Source organism: Castor canadensis, chromosome 4 (genome assembly GCF_047511655.1).
Source record: "Castor canadensis chromosome 4, mCasCan1.hap1v2, whole genome shotgun sequence".
Taxonomy (NCBI): domain Eukaryota; kingdom Metazoa; phylum Chordata; class Mammalia; order Rodentia; family Castoridae; genus Castor; species Castor canadensis.
In genome coordinates, this window is record NC_133389.1 from 149,389,306 (window position 1) to 149,409,299 (window position 19,994).

At 37.7% G+C, this 19,994-nt stretch overlaps 1 protein-coding gene across 4 annotated transcripts in view; it reads right to left on the reverse strand.

The window, feature by feature from the left end:
- Positions 1–8,663: 8,663 nt before the first annotated feature.
- Positions 8,664–19,994, reverse strand: part of Satb2 (SATB homeobox 2) — a 179,035-nt gene continuing 167,704 nt past the window's right edge. For all 4 annotated transcript variants that reach the window (XM_074071340.1, XM_074071342.1, XM_074071341.1 and 1 more), the window contains one exon: positions 8,664–11,801. In XM_074071340.1, the coding sequence (XP_073927441.1) occupies positions 11,340–11,801 (462 nt within the window). In that variant the 3' untranslated portion in view covers positions 8,664–11,339. The remainder of the gene's footprint in view (positions 11,802–19,994) is intronic.

Consider the following 19,994-nt stretch of genomic DNA (forward strand, 5'->3'; position numbering starts at 1 on the left):
AGCCTGTAGATGTAATTGGTTAGCATACCACTCTTCAACTCTCTGGGTATGGAAGTTTCCAAAGCAGTGCCACCTATAACCTGTCTCTAGAGTAGAGAAGGTTCTCATGTGTTTTGGTGATCCTGGTGATGTTCACAGCCCACCAAAGAATTAGTTACAAAATGAATTATCCCAGATGATCTATGGAGTTGGCCTGCCATCTGGAAATATTTAATAGTGTCCAATTGAATATAGGAGAGTAATTGATTTACCCTCAATCAAGTTTCTACTGAGTCAGTCTTATAGAAGTAAATGTCAGGACTAAGTATTATTCAAAGCTACTCCTAGTTCCTACTAATAAAAATAGATGGTAGTATTTTGGAGTACTGTGTGGATGGTACTACCCATCCACAGTGGATACATTATTTGGCCTTGGATTGTAGTATTTTAGAGTTTATATAGTATAGAGTTTATATGCATGGATGTATTTTTCTGAAGTCAAATACCATGACTTCAACAAACATTTTCATCCTTGGCAATGACAATACAAAGATACTAAGGAAAGTATCCTTTATAGGCAGGCAGGGGGCTTTACATACTTTAGCCATAAGTAATCTCTCCTCCTCTCTCTCTCTCTCTCTCTGTCTCTCTCTCCCTCCCTCCCACCCTCTTCCCCCCGTCTCTCTCTCTGTCTCTCCCTCTCTCCCTCTCCCCCTGCCCCTCTGTCTTTCATACTCACATACCACACACACACTTCAACTTTACATACACACTTACTTATTCAACTTTTTACACATGTGGAAATTAAGATCCAGGCAAAATTACAAAAAGCTAGGACACAGGATCATTCTACTGCTGGACAGATACCAGATCTTTCTGATTTTAAACCAAATGCTATGCTGTTTGAATAAGATATATACCTTTCCTTGAAGTGTCCACAACCTACTGTATTTGGCATGCCTTGGACCCTGAGGACCTCTGACTATTTTTCTCTTATTCAGAGACTTTCCTACTTATGAGTCCCTGTTTCCCTAAGACAGAATGCTGAAATTCACTTTCCCAACCTTTCCTGCATATGAAAGCTCCTTCAACTGTAGGCTCCTTCAATCAGTTGCTCAGGCAAGTCTTTGATTTGGAAGGGAGTGGAACAAAAAACTCACTCCACATGGATTCTATTCTGTGCAAGCACGGCCATGCAGCCTTCAGGGGCACAGGGGTATAGGTCGTGAAAGTGGTATTCAGTGCCTAGGAGCAGGATTCCAAGTTCTGAAGCCTGTGCCCTGTGCCACACAGTGTGCTCTCACCTGGAGCCATCTTGGACATTGATCCTAACATCTACATCTGATTTTCTATTCCAGAAATTCTCTGAGCACCCTAATAACTTTTAGGAAATTGCTTTTTCTGCTTAGAGTTAGTTCTGTTATTATCAACTAAAGATCATGTTTCCCTTAGAGTGACCACAATATAGTGGGCATTTCATAAGTTTGGTTATCAAATAGTAAAAATATTGAATAAAATACTGACGGAACTTAAACTTTCTAGTTTCTTTATCCTCTTGGTCACCCTCAGCTTGGATTTGAACATCTCCAAAGTTCATGCTGAAATTTAACTATCATTGTGATGATATTGAGAGGTGCACTTTTAAGAGGTGGATCATGGGATCTCTACCCTCATAATGGATTAAGACTATCATTACAAAAGGGGGAAGTTTGGTAGCCAAATTTTCCTCCCTTCTCACTCTCTCTCTTGCCCTGGGATGCCTTCTGCCATGATATGACACATCAAGAAGGACCCACCAGAAGCAGTCTATCAATCTTGAACTTCCCATCCTTCAGAACAATGAGCCAAAAAAACTTGAGTATTTGTAAATAACCCATACTGTTGGTATTCTGTTACAGAACCAGAAAACAGACTGAGGCATCATCTTCCTTTAGAATATATTTCAATTTACCAATATCCTTCCAAAGCTTGTCATCTGGAGCTACAATGTTGCCTGTGGCACAGCTAAAATTAGGTCAGTCACTGCTTTGATTTAAACTATATCTCACTCACACAATCTTAAATGATGTGATTAATAAAAGGAACCAAAAAACTTAAAGGAGTTAGTGTTCAAAATTCAATGTGTGTTTAAAGATGTAAGGTCATCACTAGAGACGCTAATGTGATCTTAGATGGCATCACAATAGTTAAGGGAAACAGAACTGACCAAAAATGGAATTAGCTCAATTCTTGACTCATGAGCTCCTAGTCAGATGAGCAAGGACTGCATGGCCTCCAGCCAAGGATGCTTGAAAAAGGGGTTGCTGCTTTGAGGAGGAGGATGTGGTAAGTGATGAAATCCACGCTCCAGTGATTCAATCTTCCAAGACAGTGTAGAATCTCAGACTAAGCTGTGGACGTCTTTGAGGTCAAGGGATTTACACCTTAAGTGCCCAGGTCACACACTGGAGAAATTTTCAGGTGAGATTCAGGTCTGTACAGCAATTTAAATGCTTCTTCTTGGCTGAAGTTTGGAAAATTTCAAAATCCACTGAGATGAAAACTGTTATGAAATGTACCCCATTCAATACATAAGTACTGGTTGAAAGGGGAGGAGTCTTTGTGTCCTCAGAGTGTATTCACTGGGGGTCAGGGAGCTGAAAATAAATAAAAATGTGATGAATAGGTAAATTATAGAGTATGTTGGAAGCTATGAAAAATAGGACAGGATCCTAGGTGCCAAGAAGCAGGAGTGGGGTCAGTTTGCAATTTTAACGAAGGTGCTTGGAGAGGTTCTTGTTGAGAAGGTGACTTTTTGGCAGACTGCAGGGAATTGAGGGAAACAGCTATCCATAGCAAAGCATTCCTGGCAGAGAGAAGGGCTAAAAGAGCAATGGCAAGAGTAGTCCTTATGTATTCCAGGAACACAAGGAGGCCAGTGTGGCTGGAGCCCACAGAAAGGAGGTCAGTGAAGGATAAGATCACAATGGCTATGCAGGTCATCATAAGGAGTCTGGTTTAGCCCTGAAAAGGGGACTGAGTAAAGAAGACCCATTGTTGGGCTACTGCTACAACCCAGTTAAGAAGTGATGGCATCTCTGACCACACTGGTAGCCAAGTTGCTGGTGAGAGGTTGTAGGCCTATGAATATAGAAAGACTAAAGGATTAAATCCAGTGCTTTAGTTATGAGTGACTAGAAAGTTGGAGTTGTCAACAGCTAAGTGGAATGAATTTGGGGAGGAAATAGGAGGACATTTAGGACGTGTTAAGCTTGGCATCTGAGTAGAGGTTTTGAGGAGGGAGTAGGACTTTCCAACTTGGAGACCAGAAAGGTCTGAGTGACAGGTAGAACCTGAAGTGTTGTCAACATACAGGTGTGTTCAGTGTCACAATACTGGGTGAGAGGGGAGTGTGGCTTTGTGAAAAGTAGAATCAAGGAAGGAACCCTGGGACACTGTGAGCATTAATGGGCTGGAGAGAAGAGAAAGAATCAGCAAATACATTGGAAGTGAGCAGGAGTAAAACAAGAGTGTGGTGTCACTAGTGTTTAAATATCATTTTGAAGACTTCAGAAGACTACTAAAACATCTCATTAATTTTGTTTCTAATTAAGAAGGATCATACTATAGCTCTTGACAGAAAGAAAGAGAGGAAAGGAAGGGAGGGAGGAAAAGGGGCATAATAAGAGAGAGACAATGGAAAAAAGTGAAGAGAGATAAAAGAACTATAAATGAGGTTCAACTCAATTTAAATCCTCAATCTTGGCACAAATGTTTTAAATCATTAAAAACTTCTTAAATACCAGATTTTGTCCTATTCTAAAACTCATCTGAATTATTTTTAAGTCATCTATAACAATTGATTATATCCTGCTTTCCTTCTATTTCAGAAAGGAGAAAAGAAAGAGAAAGAAAGAAAGGAGGGAGAGAAGGAGAGGGAGGGAGGGAGGAGGGAGGAAGAAAAGAAGAAAAAAGAATAGAAGGAAGGAAGAAAGAGAGAACAGAAGGAAGGGAGGGAGAAAGGAAGGAATGAATCTAGGTGTTTCTATGGTTATTTTACTCGATCATGACAACTTTGAAATATATAAATTACTAGCCCAATTTTATGGATGAGGAAACTAGAAGTTTGAAAAATAACTTGCTCAAGCTCCAGTTGGTAAGAAACAGGTACTGGGACAGCTTACTGTACTTTCCCAAAATCACTTCGAGACAGATTAAAATTTTAAAGAATTCTTTCCTTACCTTTTCTTTAAAGGTGGGTTCTTAGAATTACTGAGGTCAAAGTTGCTATAGAGTCTCCTGAGACTTCCTTAGTCTGTGCTATTTGTGTTGAAATGGGATTATACTTGTTAATGGATAGTGAATAAATTATAGTCATCTCTTTAATTAATCATTGCCCTGCACTACTTATCACAGTGCTAATGGAGTATTTCTTGTAATTATTTCTCCATATGGAATGATTTCTCCATTTTTCCTTTTAAAATGTCACCAAAGAAAGTACTTCTAGATTCTTGTGGGACATAATACTAGAAAAGCAAGTTTGTTTGTTTGTTTTTAAAATAGGGTCTTTTCCCCTCTTCAAAACTAAACTCCATCAGAAGTGCCACAATTGGACAAGATTATGAAAAACATGTCAACTCATAAAAATTGTGTATCCACACAACCTTTCTAGGACACAAAAAGAGAGGTAGTAACGTACTAGGGAGAAAATAGAAGCTTTGGAGTCAGGCATACCTGACTTTAGATCCTCCCTTATTTCCTAGCAAGACTGAATTTACAAATTACCTGTCCCTCATTACAGCTTTCATTCTTTGTTTCTGTCTCTGATTTGATATACCAGCCTGCTATATAATCCAGAAGAAGTATAGCCACAACTATCCTACAGGGCTCTGTAGCACCTTTGGAAAGACTTCATACCTTCCTTTATCCTTTAAAGAGTCCCACCCAATCCCTACCCTGCTACGCTGTTGCTGTTCCCAGATCTTTCTAAATTACCTCTGATGCAGTCTGCTAGAATTTATTCCTATGCTCTCACTTCAGAATAACGAATGGAATCTAGAAATAAAGGAAAATATGCCCACTTCATATATGCTCATTTACAGTAAGTTTTTCAGCACAGTGAAATTACCTTTGCTCTCAGGGTTCCTTGAACTAGAATTCTTTGAAATTATAGAAAGCAAAAATATTATCTATTAATTTAAATGCATTCAGAACTGTTTTGAGTCTGCATTAAGAACTAAGACCCCTATTGGTGCTCAATGAGTACATTTGTTGAGCAGATCAAGTTGATCACAGCATTAAATATGTCTGCCATGGCTATACAAAAGAATAAGTGTCATTTCCTCAGGATTCCTGAAAGTTATAAGTACAATTAATGAAAATAAATGTTCAGGATTTCACAACATCTGATGACAACCATGTAACATTTCTATAAGCTTCACAGCTTTTAAAGCATTTTCAAACCACTGACTTTTATGTTACCTTGATAAGAGTCCTGGGCAGGTACTCATTACCCAGATTTTTGTCTGTCTGTTTTTGTTTTGGTCCTGGGGACTGAACCTAGGGCTGTCCATGCTAAGGGCATGTTCTGCCACTGAGCCCATCCCTGATTCTTAGATGAGAAATAATCTGCTCAAAGAGGTAATGTGCCTAACATTATACCACCAGGAAATGGTGGCGCCACTATCAGAATGCAAATACTTTGGCTGCAAACTCCCTTCAAACTTCAGGTTCTTCTTCATGAACATCATTTGTCAAGTTGAGTCACCAAAGTGTATAACATAAACCTAGGAAATGTGAAACAGCCACATAAGGTCAGTCTCCAAACACCGCTCCATGTGTTCACTGAGTGGTCTAGACAAGTACTAGGCATGGGAGAAGGAAAGTATAGTCCTATGACAGCCACAGTGATGTTAGAAAGGAGGTCATTTTAGGAGTAGGGTTTGCCTTTTGTGCTTTATTTTACAAACATACTAAGAACAACTTGAGAATTTGGGGAAAAAAATTGGACAAGCATCATTCTGCCTGCATTTGTCATCCTGATTCCATGGTTTCCATCAGTTTCCCAATATTCATTATTTGGAGAGATCTACAAATCACAAATGGTTAAGTGAACCCTGAAGTGTGTGTCTTGAATAACTGACTAAACAAGAAAAGAACCTAAACTCATGCTGGGATGCAGAATTTGTCAGCTTCCCGTCTCCCATTAGATGAAGATGGCAATACTTGCAGAGGATTTGAGGACATAAAGGGACAGAGAGCCTGGGAGGGACGCCGTCAACACTAGATTCCTTTCTCTTGTTCCTCTAGAGTTGCCACCACTCTGTTGACTGTCCCACAGTCAGTACACCTTCTGTGTCTTTGACTCTCCGTCTGCAAATATTGTTTCTTTGTATATTTAATAATCATTCAATCCAAAAGCACATTTGTGAGCACTGACTACATGGTAAGCACTTTTCTTAGATGCTACGTAACTAGTAACTGGGATCCAGCTGCAGGTCTCAGGGTTCATGACGAACACAGTTAACACAGGAACCATACGTGCTATGAGATCCGTGGCAGTGGCAGGCCCAGAGCACACATGAGAACAGGAGTTGCAGCACATGGGCAGAGCAGATCAAGAAGGGATTCTTGATGATCAGCCTGAATGAATTTTGGAAAGGAGGGAATGAATTCAAGATGGGGAGGAGAAAGAGGTATAATAAAGGATCCGTAGCACGGCAAACGTAACTCTTCACTTCTTTTTCTCTATTATCTCCAAAGTCCCTCTTGTTACTTTCTGTGGCAGAGTCTGTTAGCTAACACCCTATCAGAAATCTGCTCTCTCCTTTTCTCTGTGATTAATGGAACAGCTAGAACTACATATCAGCTTCCCTTGCCTTTAGGTACAGGGCTTGAAAAAGCCTCCATAAAAGGAGTGTATCATGCTTTCCTCCTTTTTCCATCCTTATGTGCAGAAGGTAGAACAGAGCAGGAGCTCTGTCAATCATCACAGGAACAACACAGAAACAAACACAAGCAAAAGTGGAACTGTGTGCCGGAAGGGTTAGTGTGAATTTCTGACAACTTTGTGAAGCCAACTCACCTCAACAATTTCTTTTAAGTAGGAAGTAAAGTATTTCTTTGCATGGGTCATTGTTATCTTGTGGGTTTTTTTCCTATTATATTCAGCTAAACCTAATCATAATTCATCTGCCTTCCCTACATCACAACAATTATCTTCTCGCAATTTTTCACTTTTCCTATATTTATATTGCAGGAGCTTTCTAGCAAGTTCTAAGTTCCTGGAGGGGAAAGCACTAACTAATATATTTTCCTTTATATCAACAATACCTAGCAAAGTGGCATAAGAATACGTGTTTAATAAATGTTCAATATCTGATTATAACATGATTCCCTTTAGAAAGAATGTGAGAGAATTTTTAGTCTTTATTTAAAAATCTCTAGAAAGGTAAATAACAGTGGAAATGAAAGTTTACACCGGTGAGGGATTTAAAAAAAAAAAAGGGACAAAACTCATTCCATGAAGTGATGGTTCTGAACTGCCATTAATACGACTTTCAGTACAGTAGAGAAATTTTACTGTTTCCTCAAAAATAGAAGTCACCAGCACAAGGTTAGTCTCCTAGGCAGAAGCCAACCTATCTCAGGCTAGAACCTCTCTCTGCTTGGGAGTTTGCCTTCTTTGCTGAAGTTTGACCCCTCAAAACACAACCTCCTGAATATGGAAGTCACTTATGTTAAAAGTCAAATTTATCTCACAAATGCGTTCCTTCCCGGTCTCTATCCCAAATGCTGCAGTATTTACATTTGTATCAACATGTGTCACTTATGCTGGGTTCCTCATTGCTCTTTTAAAACCTTGAGCTGTCTGTCCTTCTGTACAGACCCAGTTTCTAACAATTGTCCTTAAAAACATCTACATGGCCTGTGGGCTACAAATCATCATGGGAAAATGACAAGTAAAACTGAAGAAAGAAAAGAAGGAAAGAAAAGCTCATCAGTACACCAACCATATGCAGCAAACTGAGAAAAGAAAAAAGCAGGAAAAATATTTACAATATCAAAAGAAAACAAAATCACTTTCTAATTTACTTTTTCTTTGCCAGCTCTGAAGCTAAGCACTTGCTCTTTCCTTATTAACTTTAGTCTTTTGAGTAATTTTTTCCATTGTAAGCACTTTCTAAAAAATCATTTTCGCACATTTCTCAGCTACATCAATCCTTCCAGCATTCCTCTATGCACACATTATGGTACCCCAGCTCTAAATATAAAAGACTTTTATTATGTCCATTAAGCATGGACATATGTGCTCCAAAAGTTTCCTGACACGCAGTCATTTGTGGTTTTTTAATTATAAACAGAAAATATTCACTAGAAAAATAAAGAAGCAGACTCATAAATACATCTTTATACATTTGAGTTTTGCTTGTATCTGGCAAAACAGTTGGATAAATGGCTCTCCCAGTTGCCAGCTTCAGGATGTGAGCATGCATGTGCTTACATATACCCAGAGACACACGTGCATTCATCCACATGTGCAATTAAATCCACGCACTGCACAGAACTCAAACATCTGTAATTGTGGGTACCACTGCCTTGTTTCTAAAATTAGGGTACAGATTTTCCTTAGACTCACCAGGTTTCTATGTGAAAAATTAAATAGGGAAGGAGGCAACGCCCAGTAAAATACTTGACAAACAAAGTCAGATTTATTGAATGCGTTTTATTTTAACAACCAAAAAATTCTAACAGCCTAACAATGCACATAAGTTAAAAATTAATTATCACTTAGTGATAACAAAGATAGTTGATTTACATGGAAAAAAGAACATTTACAATATGTTAATCCTTATTCACATTGTTGATACTGCAATAAAACACAATTTGTTTTTTTTTTTCATTTCACAAAAAAAAAAGGCGGGAAATTGTGCTTTGTCAAGAGGCACTACAAGAGAAAGTTTCTTCTTCCAAATAGATATTATATGACAGATATTGAATAAATAGACATATATGCATTGTAATTCGCAAAGATCTGGCAAGACCACAGGCTAAAATGCCCACAGATTCACTTAGAACCACTGCAAACTTGGCAGTGAAATTAAAAAACAAAAGGCAAGACTTAGCATTGAAAAATACCTAATAAATTTTTGGTTGAAGTGTAAAAGATACCAAATACGGATGCCATCGATCGATGAACCACCTTGTAAGAGCTTGGCAAAATCGGTGTATATGATGTGTACAGAGTGACCTTCAGCAACAGTGTCAGAAGACAATTTGGAAAGAGTAACTCGGAGATCAGGAAGCAGCAACCATGGACTTTCTGTTTAAAGCTGCAGCATACTACGGAAAAAGGAAGGATGGACCCAGGGCTTAACTGCAAACAGCCATCCTTTTGCAAAGATACATGACGCTCATGTCAAGATAATTTTAAACATCATTATTTGAAAAAGTACAGGAAAATGTCCCTTTAAAAACTCCAGAGGTTACTGAGCAGCTAGAATTAGCTTGTATTGCAACGTGTCTTCTCCCTGTATAGTGTAAGTTCTGAGTTAATATCTACACATAGAGGTTTTTTTTAACTCCTACCTTTTATACCTTTCAAATATATAAATAGTATTAACAGTTATATTACAATGTTTGTGTAGTAAACAGAAAATAACTTTCAAAGTGATATTGCATGAGGTCTTTGACAAGGTTGCATGAAAACACAACTTGAAAACAAAAAAATCCGACCGTGTGGGACTTGCTGAGTGGCCATTTCAAAGTCTGATCTTGAGGCCAGTCCCGAAGGGGAGGTCTCTTGCAATTCCTGTAAGGAGAAGTGGAAGGTAATGCTACTGGTGTTTCTGATAGGAAGCTGAAGGAGATCTGGAGAAGTATAGTAGATTGCAGCTTTAATGCTCACGCCACTGAACAGCTAGTCGGCATTAGTTCTGCTTTACGTAAGGTGATTGCTATGTGGGGAACTGGGAGAAAATTTCCTTTCATGACGAGTAGGTGATTCTACTGAAATCGCTTCACTTACTATTGCCTGGAGCAGCACAATGATTCAAAAACAGGTTCTTGTTAGGGTTGTGGACCAGGAAAAAGGACCGAGACGTGTGAGATCAGGGACTGGAAATGTTTGGCTAAGGTAGATGGAATGTGTGCGAAGAAGAGGAAGTCCAAAATGAAGTAGAAATAAGAAACGTTTGGGAAGAGGGAAGGCTGGAGACTTATTTGAGAGGGAGCCCCTTGAACTGGGCAGCAACTTCTTCTTTCTAACTTATTACACTGAACTATTTTCTATCAAAAACAAAAACAGCAACAAGTAACAACTTTTAAATGAGTAGGCTTAATAATTTTCAGATTTGAAGCCACAAGTAGGTAAGTCAATTTCACAACAAAATGTGGCTCATATCCTGAATCCCGTATGTCCAATGTCAAAATGTCATTTATTGAGACCGCACTAATGGACGACTATTTCCTGCACTGAATTTCAGCTTTACTTATTTGGAATTCCACAGAAATTTATCTGTTCACTACAGTAATGACAAATCGAATAACGGAACGTATCAAGTCATTTTTTATTGAGTCATTCTAAGTGTGCACTGTGTCTTTAAGAGTATTTTGACTTGTATCATTTTAATGTGCCCTGATTTTTTTCACTTAACTCTCTTCTTCTTTCTCTCTCTTTTTTTTGGCAGTGTTGATTTATTGTGTTAAATACATACCTCCAAAAATTACCCATTAAGCTGCCAGATACAAAGCCATAGAACAACAACAACAAAAAAAATCAGGGACAAACACAAAAAATAAATAGGAATTCAAAAATAGTCACCCCACCCTGAGAGCAGGCCACAGTTTATCAAAAAGCCAAAGCGACTCACTGTGAAGTGGTTTTTTTTTTTTAATACATAAACAAGTCTTTTTTTTAAGAACTCATTTCACAGTCTATTCTTTCAGATTGTAAAGTTCTCTGTCCCATGCAATTTTAATATATATATGTAAATATAGAGATATATACATATACATATGCACACACTTGCAGCTTCCTTCATTGATTTCGTGGGTTTTCCCATCCTGGAACTTGCCTGTCGCCTCTTCCCTAAGTGCCAGACAAGGAAGGCAGTCTCCCTTGATTATCTCCACTACGATGCAGTCAGTCTAAAAGTGTAACACTTAGTGTCTTTGCCAAGGCGATGTCTGATTGACAAATACTGAACTTATTCAGTCTATAGGTGTATCCTGTGCAACAAAGAAATGTCAGAAAGGTAAGAAAAATAAAACAGACATAAAAAAAAATAAAATAAAGGCCAAAAAAAAAAAAAAACTTTTTAAAGAAAGGGAAACAGAAAATCGTTGGACCGCGGTATTGCTTTGCTTGGTAGGAGTTCACATTATCTCTGGTCCGTTTCGGCGGGCGCCGCCTTGCCCTTCTCTGCGCTCTCCTCCTCGGCCTCCACTTTGTACATCTCCTCCGAGCCTTCCTCGCTGTCGTTCTCCTCCGACTCGGTCAGCAGCTCCTCGTCCTTATACTCGGCCACGTCCACGGCGGAGCCCAGGTGCTCCTTCAGCTTCCCATGGTGCTTCACGTGGTACCGCTGGTTCTGGAAGAACTTGATGATGGTGTGTTTGGGGAGATCCAGCTGGGCCGAGAGCGTGTGGATGGCTTCCTGGTCGGGGTAGAGGCCTACGTCATGGATAAAGCTTTGCAGGATCCCCAGGGCTTCTAAGGAGATCTTTGTGCGAGACCGTGGCTTTTTGGCGCAACTGTCTTCCGTGGGAGGAGGTGGGGGAGGCGCCTCTTCTCTAGGAGGGGAGCTCTCCTTGGTTGGCTGTGACTGCTGTCTGTGAAGAACCTGATAATAAAAAAGGGGATGAAAATGAACGTTTGGCTCCATCAACCTTCTGAAATACATGTCATCATCTATCTCTGTACTTAGGCTCCCCAGCCATTTGTGAAGCTGACCCTCCAGGGATATTTCTAGAGATTTAGAATCTTATCTCCAAACCAAGAGGTTCACTGTAGTTGTGTGTGCCAGCTGTTAGACTCTGAGGGCTCAAGAAGTCCTTGTTTGTTGTCCAAGGTCACCTGAATTCAAGGGATGTGCTTCAGAGCTGCCATCCCTTTAACCACACCTAGAAATGCCACTTCTCTGAAGACAAAATAATTCAATCCCTGCTCTCAGTACAGGCTTATGTGAGGGGGAATTCGTAGAGGGAGGAGGGAGCAGGAGGCTGGGTCACTGTTCACGCCCTATAGCTGAAGCTGCCCGTGATAGCATAAAAAGGCTACGGTGGTCGTCCCTATTGAAATGTGTGAGGTCACTTCCAAAAGAAATGACCACATTTCCTATGCTCAGATCAGCAACTAACTTCCTGCATCCTCAAGACCTTTCAGAATAATGAGTTCATTTTTAAGGCACACACATTTCTCTTTTTACCATTCCCTCATATTTTATGTAATCTTTTCTCATATTAGGGTCACAAATTAAAATGTTCTAGAATTCAGGGGGAATCAGACTAATCAATGCAGAAGAGACCATGTATAGTCATAATAAAGAACCACTCATAGCATCATCATTACTGCTATCAGGTATGACCCATGTGACCCCCTCCCTCTTTTTTTAGCTAAGAAAAAAATCAGCACCAAAGCAAGTAGTTAAGAAAAAAAATTTTCTGCCATTCATTCCACTCTCAGAGGGCCCAATGATTAAAAAATATTTTCCTTCTAATGTGAATATGCTATTTTTTTTTTTACAGAGAATTTAGTAAATATCAGGGCAGACAAAATCAGGTAACAACAAAAAAAGGTTTAAATGTGTTCAAATCATAATCATCAAATTATAACCAAAAGCAAATGAAAATGTCTGTCACAATAAGGTGATGATGGCTGGTTACAGAAAGAAATCTACAACACAGAACTATAAAACACTGATGTTAAAGACCAACTAAAATCAATGCTCTTAGCATTTTCTTTACCATGTTCAGCTATGAGTAAAGCCATGTGGTCTGTAGTGGTAAGCTGGATCAACAAGAAAGTGAGAGTCGGTTACTTCCACATCCTAATTATCCCTGCCAGGGAAAGTGGCGCTGTGTGGTGGCTTGTGCTGCTCACATGGCAGGAAGGTATGTGCTTCGAGGCGGAATGTGGGCAGTGGGAGCACTGAGATACATATGACAGTGTGTCAACAGGTGGGGAGTTTAGATTTGGGAAGGAAGGCTGAAATTAGGTACAGAATACATTTGGAAGAACACAGACTCAAGCCGAAGTACTCCCCATTACAGCAATTGCATTAATTGGAAAACAAAAGAGAATTAAAATGCCCCATTTTCTAAATTATGCTTGCCTTCTGTAGTAAAAGTCAGCATAATGGTTCCATTTAATTGAATAATTAGATTGGTTCTTTAGGGGTTTTCCATTGTGTATTGGTTACATTTAAACAGATTTTCCAAAACTATACTTTGAAGTTACTGTAATCTTTCTGCATGACAGCATTTGTTCTTCTCCTAGGCCCCACCAATTGGACTACTTCACCTCCCCTTATTTCTTAGAATGGCGCATAGTAAGATGTATGTCACTTACAAAGCCAAATGTGAAACAGAAAGAACAATAATAATAGCTACCACTCACTCAACGTTTGTTCTGTGCCAGGCAGTTCTAAAAACGTTATATAGTTTAACTAAAACCTAATCCTGCAATTCCTCATGAAGGTGTTATTTGGATAAAGACAAACTGGAAACACGTAGCATCTCAGGAGAACCCTCTAAATTGGAAATCAGAAGCATAGGAAGCTGTTAGTCTGAGAAAGTGGGTTTGCAGGGTTCTTCACAGACTAGAAATAATAGCAAGAAAAATTCTCTATGAAGTGAAATATGTGGTCTCTGGCCAGACAATCTATGATAGTGAGTTGGGAAGCATGAAAATACATACATGGAGAAGGTTAAGTGATAATTCTAGCACCTTCTAACAGATAAGGAAAAAACAGTCAAAATACAGAATGACAAACTGAACATTTCTAAAGTGAAACTGTCTTGCACATTACTCAAAGGGCTGAACTCGTTCTCTTCCACTGCTACTTTTCTTTGGCTGCAACTCTGCTCCAAACATAGTACTTATAATATCTGAGATGAAAAGGTTGCCAAAGTTATCTGTCCCAACTCTCTTCATTCTTCCAAAATGTTCTAATATTACTCCAGGCAGGGAATTGCTGTCTCTAGGTAATTCCTAGCATAATTTCCTCTCTAGTCAATTGCTAAGAATCCTTAATGTCATTGTAGTGCTCTTTCTTTGAGTGGGGAAAATACTCTGAGTAAAACTAGAGTATAGCTTAATCCTTACAAGAAGGTCTTCCCCAGGGAGTAAACTCAATCTGAACACTTCCAAAATCCTCCCAACTTAAAAGCAGGCTCACGCCATACTGTTTTTCACATCTTGACTATAAAATCTGAACTCTTTTAGCCTCTTTTTTATAGGATAGATTTCTGAACTCACACTGAATTGAATTTTAGTGTATCTACCCAAATTTCTCAAAGCATGTTCTCTCTTCCCTCTGAGTTTGGTCTCTGTACCTAGCAAGTGGCCTGAAGATCATGTCATTGATTCCTGGTAGGAATACAAGCACATATGTTCATATAAGCAGTCCCATTCCTGGCTCACTTGACAGTTTAAGCAGGCATTTCTGGCAGATTAAGTTTTTAAGGCATTAAAATTCAAAATATATGTATGTATGTATATAGATAGATAGATAGATCTATTCCTAATGTACAATAGCTGTCTTCCTGTGAATTCCCCAAATAACAAAATGTAACATTTTGGAAAGATACCTATCTATTTCTTTTTTACTCCCTATCTTTGTGTACACTTATGTCTGAAGGATAAACCCCACGACTTTGCAAATGGTAGATATGCACTCTATCACTGAGCTACATCTCCAGCCCTACAAAGGTTTTTATAAGAAGTTCTAAGGTTGATGAATGAGCTGAGTAGGATGTAAACAAATAGAAAGTTAAAATCTAGTATGTTTCTTTTTATTTATTTGCTGAAATCTCTCTGAATTGAAGAATGGCACATACATATATAAATGGACTTGAAAATAGCAATGCAGAAAGAGAAGTTGTAAATATATTCAAAAGAGATGTGAACTTCAAAATAATACTCGCAAGCTCCTTGACCAGTCATAGGCACGGTTATAACAGGGACATGTGTTGTTTCTCTGCCTTCAAAATCAAAAATTTTGAAAACAAAAAGACCTCATGATACCATGACAAAAGGTGCCTAAGAAAGATAAAGCAGCTCTTCTTAAAGCTCTCAGCATTCAAATACATTTTGAAGGCCTCAATGAAAACCAGCTGGGAGCCATGTGTAAAATATAATGGTTCTTGCCTGCAGGAAAGGAAGTAAGATCTTGAATGATTAAGTTTAGGAAAGTATATAATTCACTGTATCATTATGGGGTGAACTGGATTACTTATAATAAGCCAAGACTTTGTGGTCTTTTTTATATAGAGAAAATGAGAAATTATTAGGGAGGTGACTGTAGAGATGGAGGATCCAGTGTGGTAACAGGTCAAAAGAGTTTCCCAGGTGGTAGCACATGCCTTGCTATGACAAGACTCAGCCACAGGCGTGAGCTCATCAGGGTTTGAAGCCTAAGGTGCAGCGCTGGACATGAGGACATGGACAAGATGACTTTTGTCTGCATTTATTTTGTGTTAATATCAGAATTTCTTTGATTTGTTCATTTCACTTCATCTATAACAACAAAATATAAAATACTTGATCTAAAAAGGAAAGCATTCTTCCACTGAAAGTTCCAAGAAAAACACATTAAACAACAATGAGAACAAATGATTAAAAGTCCTATACACTCAACTAGAACTTATTAAATCCATAGAGTGAATACATGATGTTATTTTAATATTTTACTATGTATAAAATGTCATGTAATTGAAATTTCAACAACTTATCTCTACTCTCTAAATATTCTCTATTTTTCAAAATCAGCATTAGAAACTATAAATATTACTCAAAATTTCGGCAGGGAAAATCTAGCATTAATGATTAATAATTAATACAAATAAGAGTATAACTACTGCATATCTGTCATACCTATTGGGACTATGAGCAACATGTTGGTACACCACATGGCCGGTACCCAGTGAGTGCTCGGAACTTCTTTACTCTGCAACACTGAACGCAAACTTTCACTTCTTTACTTTCAGACCAGCTATTATTTCCTGCTCAGCACTAGTTATTATTTTTTCTTGTTATTATTCCTTTTTTAGTAAAACTATGTTTAATAAGTAAAGACAATGTCACTAATCATAGGAATTTATTTCTAGTGTGTATCTGAGAGCAGGGATTTTCTTATTCTTATTTTTGTCATTGTTTTACCATTGTTATATATTAAAAAACTTCTAGAGCATTACATAAACTATAAAATGGCATTGTGTAGAAATCGTTTGGTAGTCTTGTGACTCTGAGCAAGTTACTCTCTCTGAGCCACAGTGTCTTGTTATCTGTAAAATCTTCCTAATAGCAGTAAGAGGGTTAAGTGTGATGATGTATGCTAGCTACATAACAGAATTCTTATCATAAACTTCAATAAGTAATGAGGTGGACTTAGGAACCAGTAATATAATGCCTCATACAATTTTATTAAGATGCTTATTATTACAGATCGTCAAATGGGCATGTCTACCCATTTACTATATACATCTTTGTTCCTAACATAGCACCTGCCACAAGGATGTTGCTTCTGAAGCATCTGTTATATGGAATTGAAGCTCAATGTCATAATCTTCTTCAAGATGACACCTTTTATATATCCAATCTGGCATCCTTGTGTGAAGACATTTGTTAGTGGTTCTCAAGTGTGGTCCTGGACTATAGGGGAAAACCCTATATTTTATCAAGAGGCCCATGACATCAAAAATATTTTCATAGCAAAACTAATATATAATTCACCTCTGTTATCATGCTGAAATGTGTACTGATGGGAAAACTGCAGCCTGTCCCCATCAAGGCAGTGCCATCAAACTGTACTATTGTACTCCTCCTCCTACTGCAAGCTCACAGTTAACAATGATGCTACTTTCATGTAAGCATATTCTTAATGAAGCAGGAGTACTTTATTAATTACACTAAATCTCAACCCTTGAGTATATCTCTTTTTAATATTCTGTGCAAGGAAATGAAAAAGTTAGCATTTGACATTCTGTGGTATAGCAAAGTAATATGGTAGTCTTGAGATAGCATTCTCCCACACTCATTCTCTAGGGAAACTTCTTGAGTCCTAATAGCTTGAGTTCCAGGCTGAGCAGCCTCCTTTGCAAGGGAATGTCATATTTACCTGAAAGAACAACTTAGAGACAAACTGTGGTTATTCAGATTTGGGTATTTGGCAGACATTTCCATAAAAATAAAATAAGCCTGTCACTTTAAGAAAAAATATTTTATAGTATTTATTGTTGATGACAAAATTTGAGCTTTCAAGCAAAAATTAGAATTCTGAAAACCTTTTAAACTTAACAGCTTCCTAACATATAAAGACTTTTCAGAAGATATTTGTGGTGATTTAACAAATGTTTTAGTTTTATTTTTCTTTTTAAATATGTTATATGATGAAATGTCATTTCAAAAATTTGCATAAATGAGTTAAACCAATATTTTTCAAGTAACTAATACATAATGCTATAAAGTTATGAAGTGTTAAAAAGATCTACTCAAACTTAAGACAGACCAATGGATAAGGTAACAAAAAATGAAAAGTATAAAATATTTATTAATATGGTAGCAGATTCAATTCCACTTAGCAACTAAGCTTTAAGACATTTACACTTGTAAAGTTTTGCTATAATATCAGAGAAGAATTTCCCACTTATCTAGAAAGCCTATTAAAATACTCCTTACTTTTCTAATTACATGTCTGTCTGAAGCTGAATCTTCTTTATCGACTTCAACCAAAACCACAAATGATATCAAATGCAGATGCAGTTTTGAGAATCCAGTTGCCTTCCATTAGGTCAGATGTTAAATTATTTGCAAAAATATATAAAACACTGAGATACTTCCTTTTTTGTTTTGAAAATAGTTACATAAAATATTACTTACATAAATGCATACATGTTGTCTGTAATTATTTTAAAATCAGGAAACTTTTTCTTAATTTCTAAGAATAAATTTCTACTATATATATTGGTATTAACATATATATCAGTATTAACATATATTTATATATGTGACACATGAAAAGAGGTCCCAAGATCAAAAAGTTTAAACACTTGCATACTATGTGATCATACTTGACTCATACCCTGCCTTCCCATAGTGATAACCAAGCACTTCACCATGAAATTCAAAATAGATCCTGCAGTTAAAAACATCTTTACTTGAGCAAAATCATCTAGAAGGCCCTAGAGAATGGGTATAGGGGAAATTACACATGTATTATCATTTGCCTCTTGACTTTATCACTCAGAGACATTTTCACAGGCAAACATATTCTCTTAGACACAGCTCAGCATTATTTTTAACTTCAAATGATGTTACTTGAGCTGGCTCTTCTGGTTGTAATTTCACATCCTAACATTATAAGACTTATTAAAAACTATGGTTTAGTTTTGTTGCTTTTTTGGGATTATACAGTATCCTAAGGTCAAAACTCAGGAAATCTGTTATTAAAAAAAAAAGTATCCATGAAGTGATGACAAATTGCAGACTACAGGTGTTAGATTACATTTTGACTCCAGGCAGGTTTAATATAGGTTGGTTTCCTTTTACAATTGCTCTTAGCACATATAGCTATAGAAAGGGGATTTTAAAAAAAGAGGGAGAGAGAGAATAAGGAAAAAAAAAAGAAGTGGTGCTCAATAAAAGAAGACCATGTTAAAAGAAATCAATACAGACAAGCAAAATGGTAGGAAGTCTAACACGGAAAATACGTGTTCAGTCTCCTCCAGCCTTAGTCTGGGTTTCCTTTAATATTGTAACCAAGATGCTACTAGAAGACTGGGTATATTTTTAATGCAGTTTAATGACTGTTTCCCAAAATACACACTTTGGTCAAAGATAAAAGCATAACAACATTGTGACACAATAATCCGCTAAAATAAACTTGGGTGTTGGAGGAATTATAGATCTTGAAACAGCCTTTGGCTTATATCATTTCCTCATCAGTAATAAATTGCAACAACTATGCCAACAGCTTTGGTATAGTCTGGGGTAAGAGAAAATGTGTTTCAGTCATTAAGCTGATTACTAGGAATGGCTAGAACCTGCAAATACTAAAGAAGTGGTTGAGTGAACTACTTTTTCAACATAATGGGATGAGCTGATAGATAGTAAAATTAGCAAGGTCAACCTAAGTAACTATATCTCAATTACATAGACTTCAAGAGAAAATCAAACATAGAAAATGGTCCTCTTTCCAGTTAGATATTAAGAAACATAAAGCACTGGACTCATATTGAATCTAGTGGAAATTCTACCTTTCCCTTCATTGCCATCATCTAATAAACAGGTTTATTCATCATTTACAGCTAACAAACATGGCACAGAGAATCCACGAGAGGAATCAGGCAGAGCAGACTCTAGGATGGTCCAGGCTATGACTGTGTGTTGTCATGGCTGGGAGAAACTATCCCCCAGCCCACATACACACTTTCACTTCCTGCCACCCGCAAGTACTCCTTTTCTCTGTGTTCCCACACACCTCCACTACCCCTGCAGTGTCTTCTCAGAGCACAAAATTGAGTCTACACATTCACAGAATCTGTTTGTGATTCAAGGCACAAATAATAATGATGTATCTATAAAGATCTCATATTTATGTCAAAGGAAGTAAATAGTAACATGGAAATGAATAGTAACTAGTGACTGACAGTTACTGTTGGAGTCTGGTTTTTAAACGAACACATGCCTTGTTTCATTGGTACAACTGAGAAAATGGTGGCTTTTGCACCAGCCTGAATGAAAGAAATAGCTTTTAAGGAGAATTAAAGATAATCAAGGTCACTAATGAGAAAGGCAGAAGGTCAGGATGACTTGG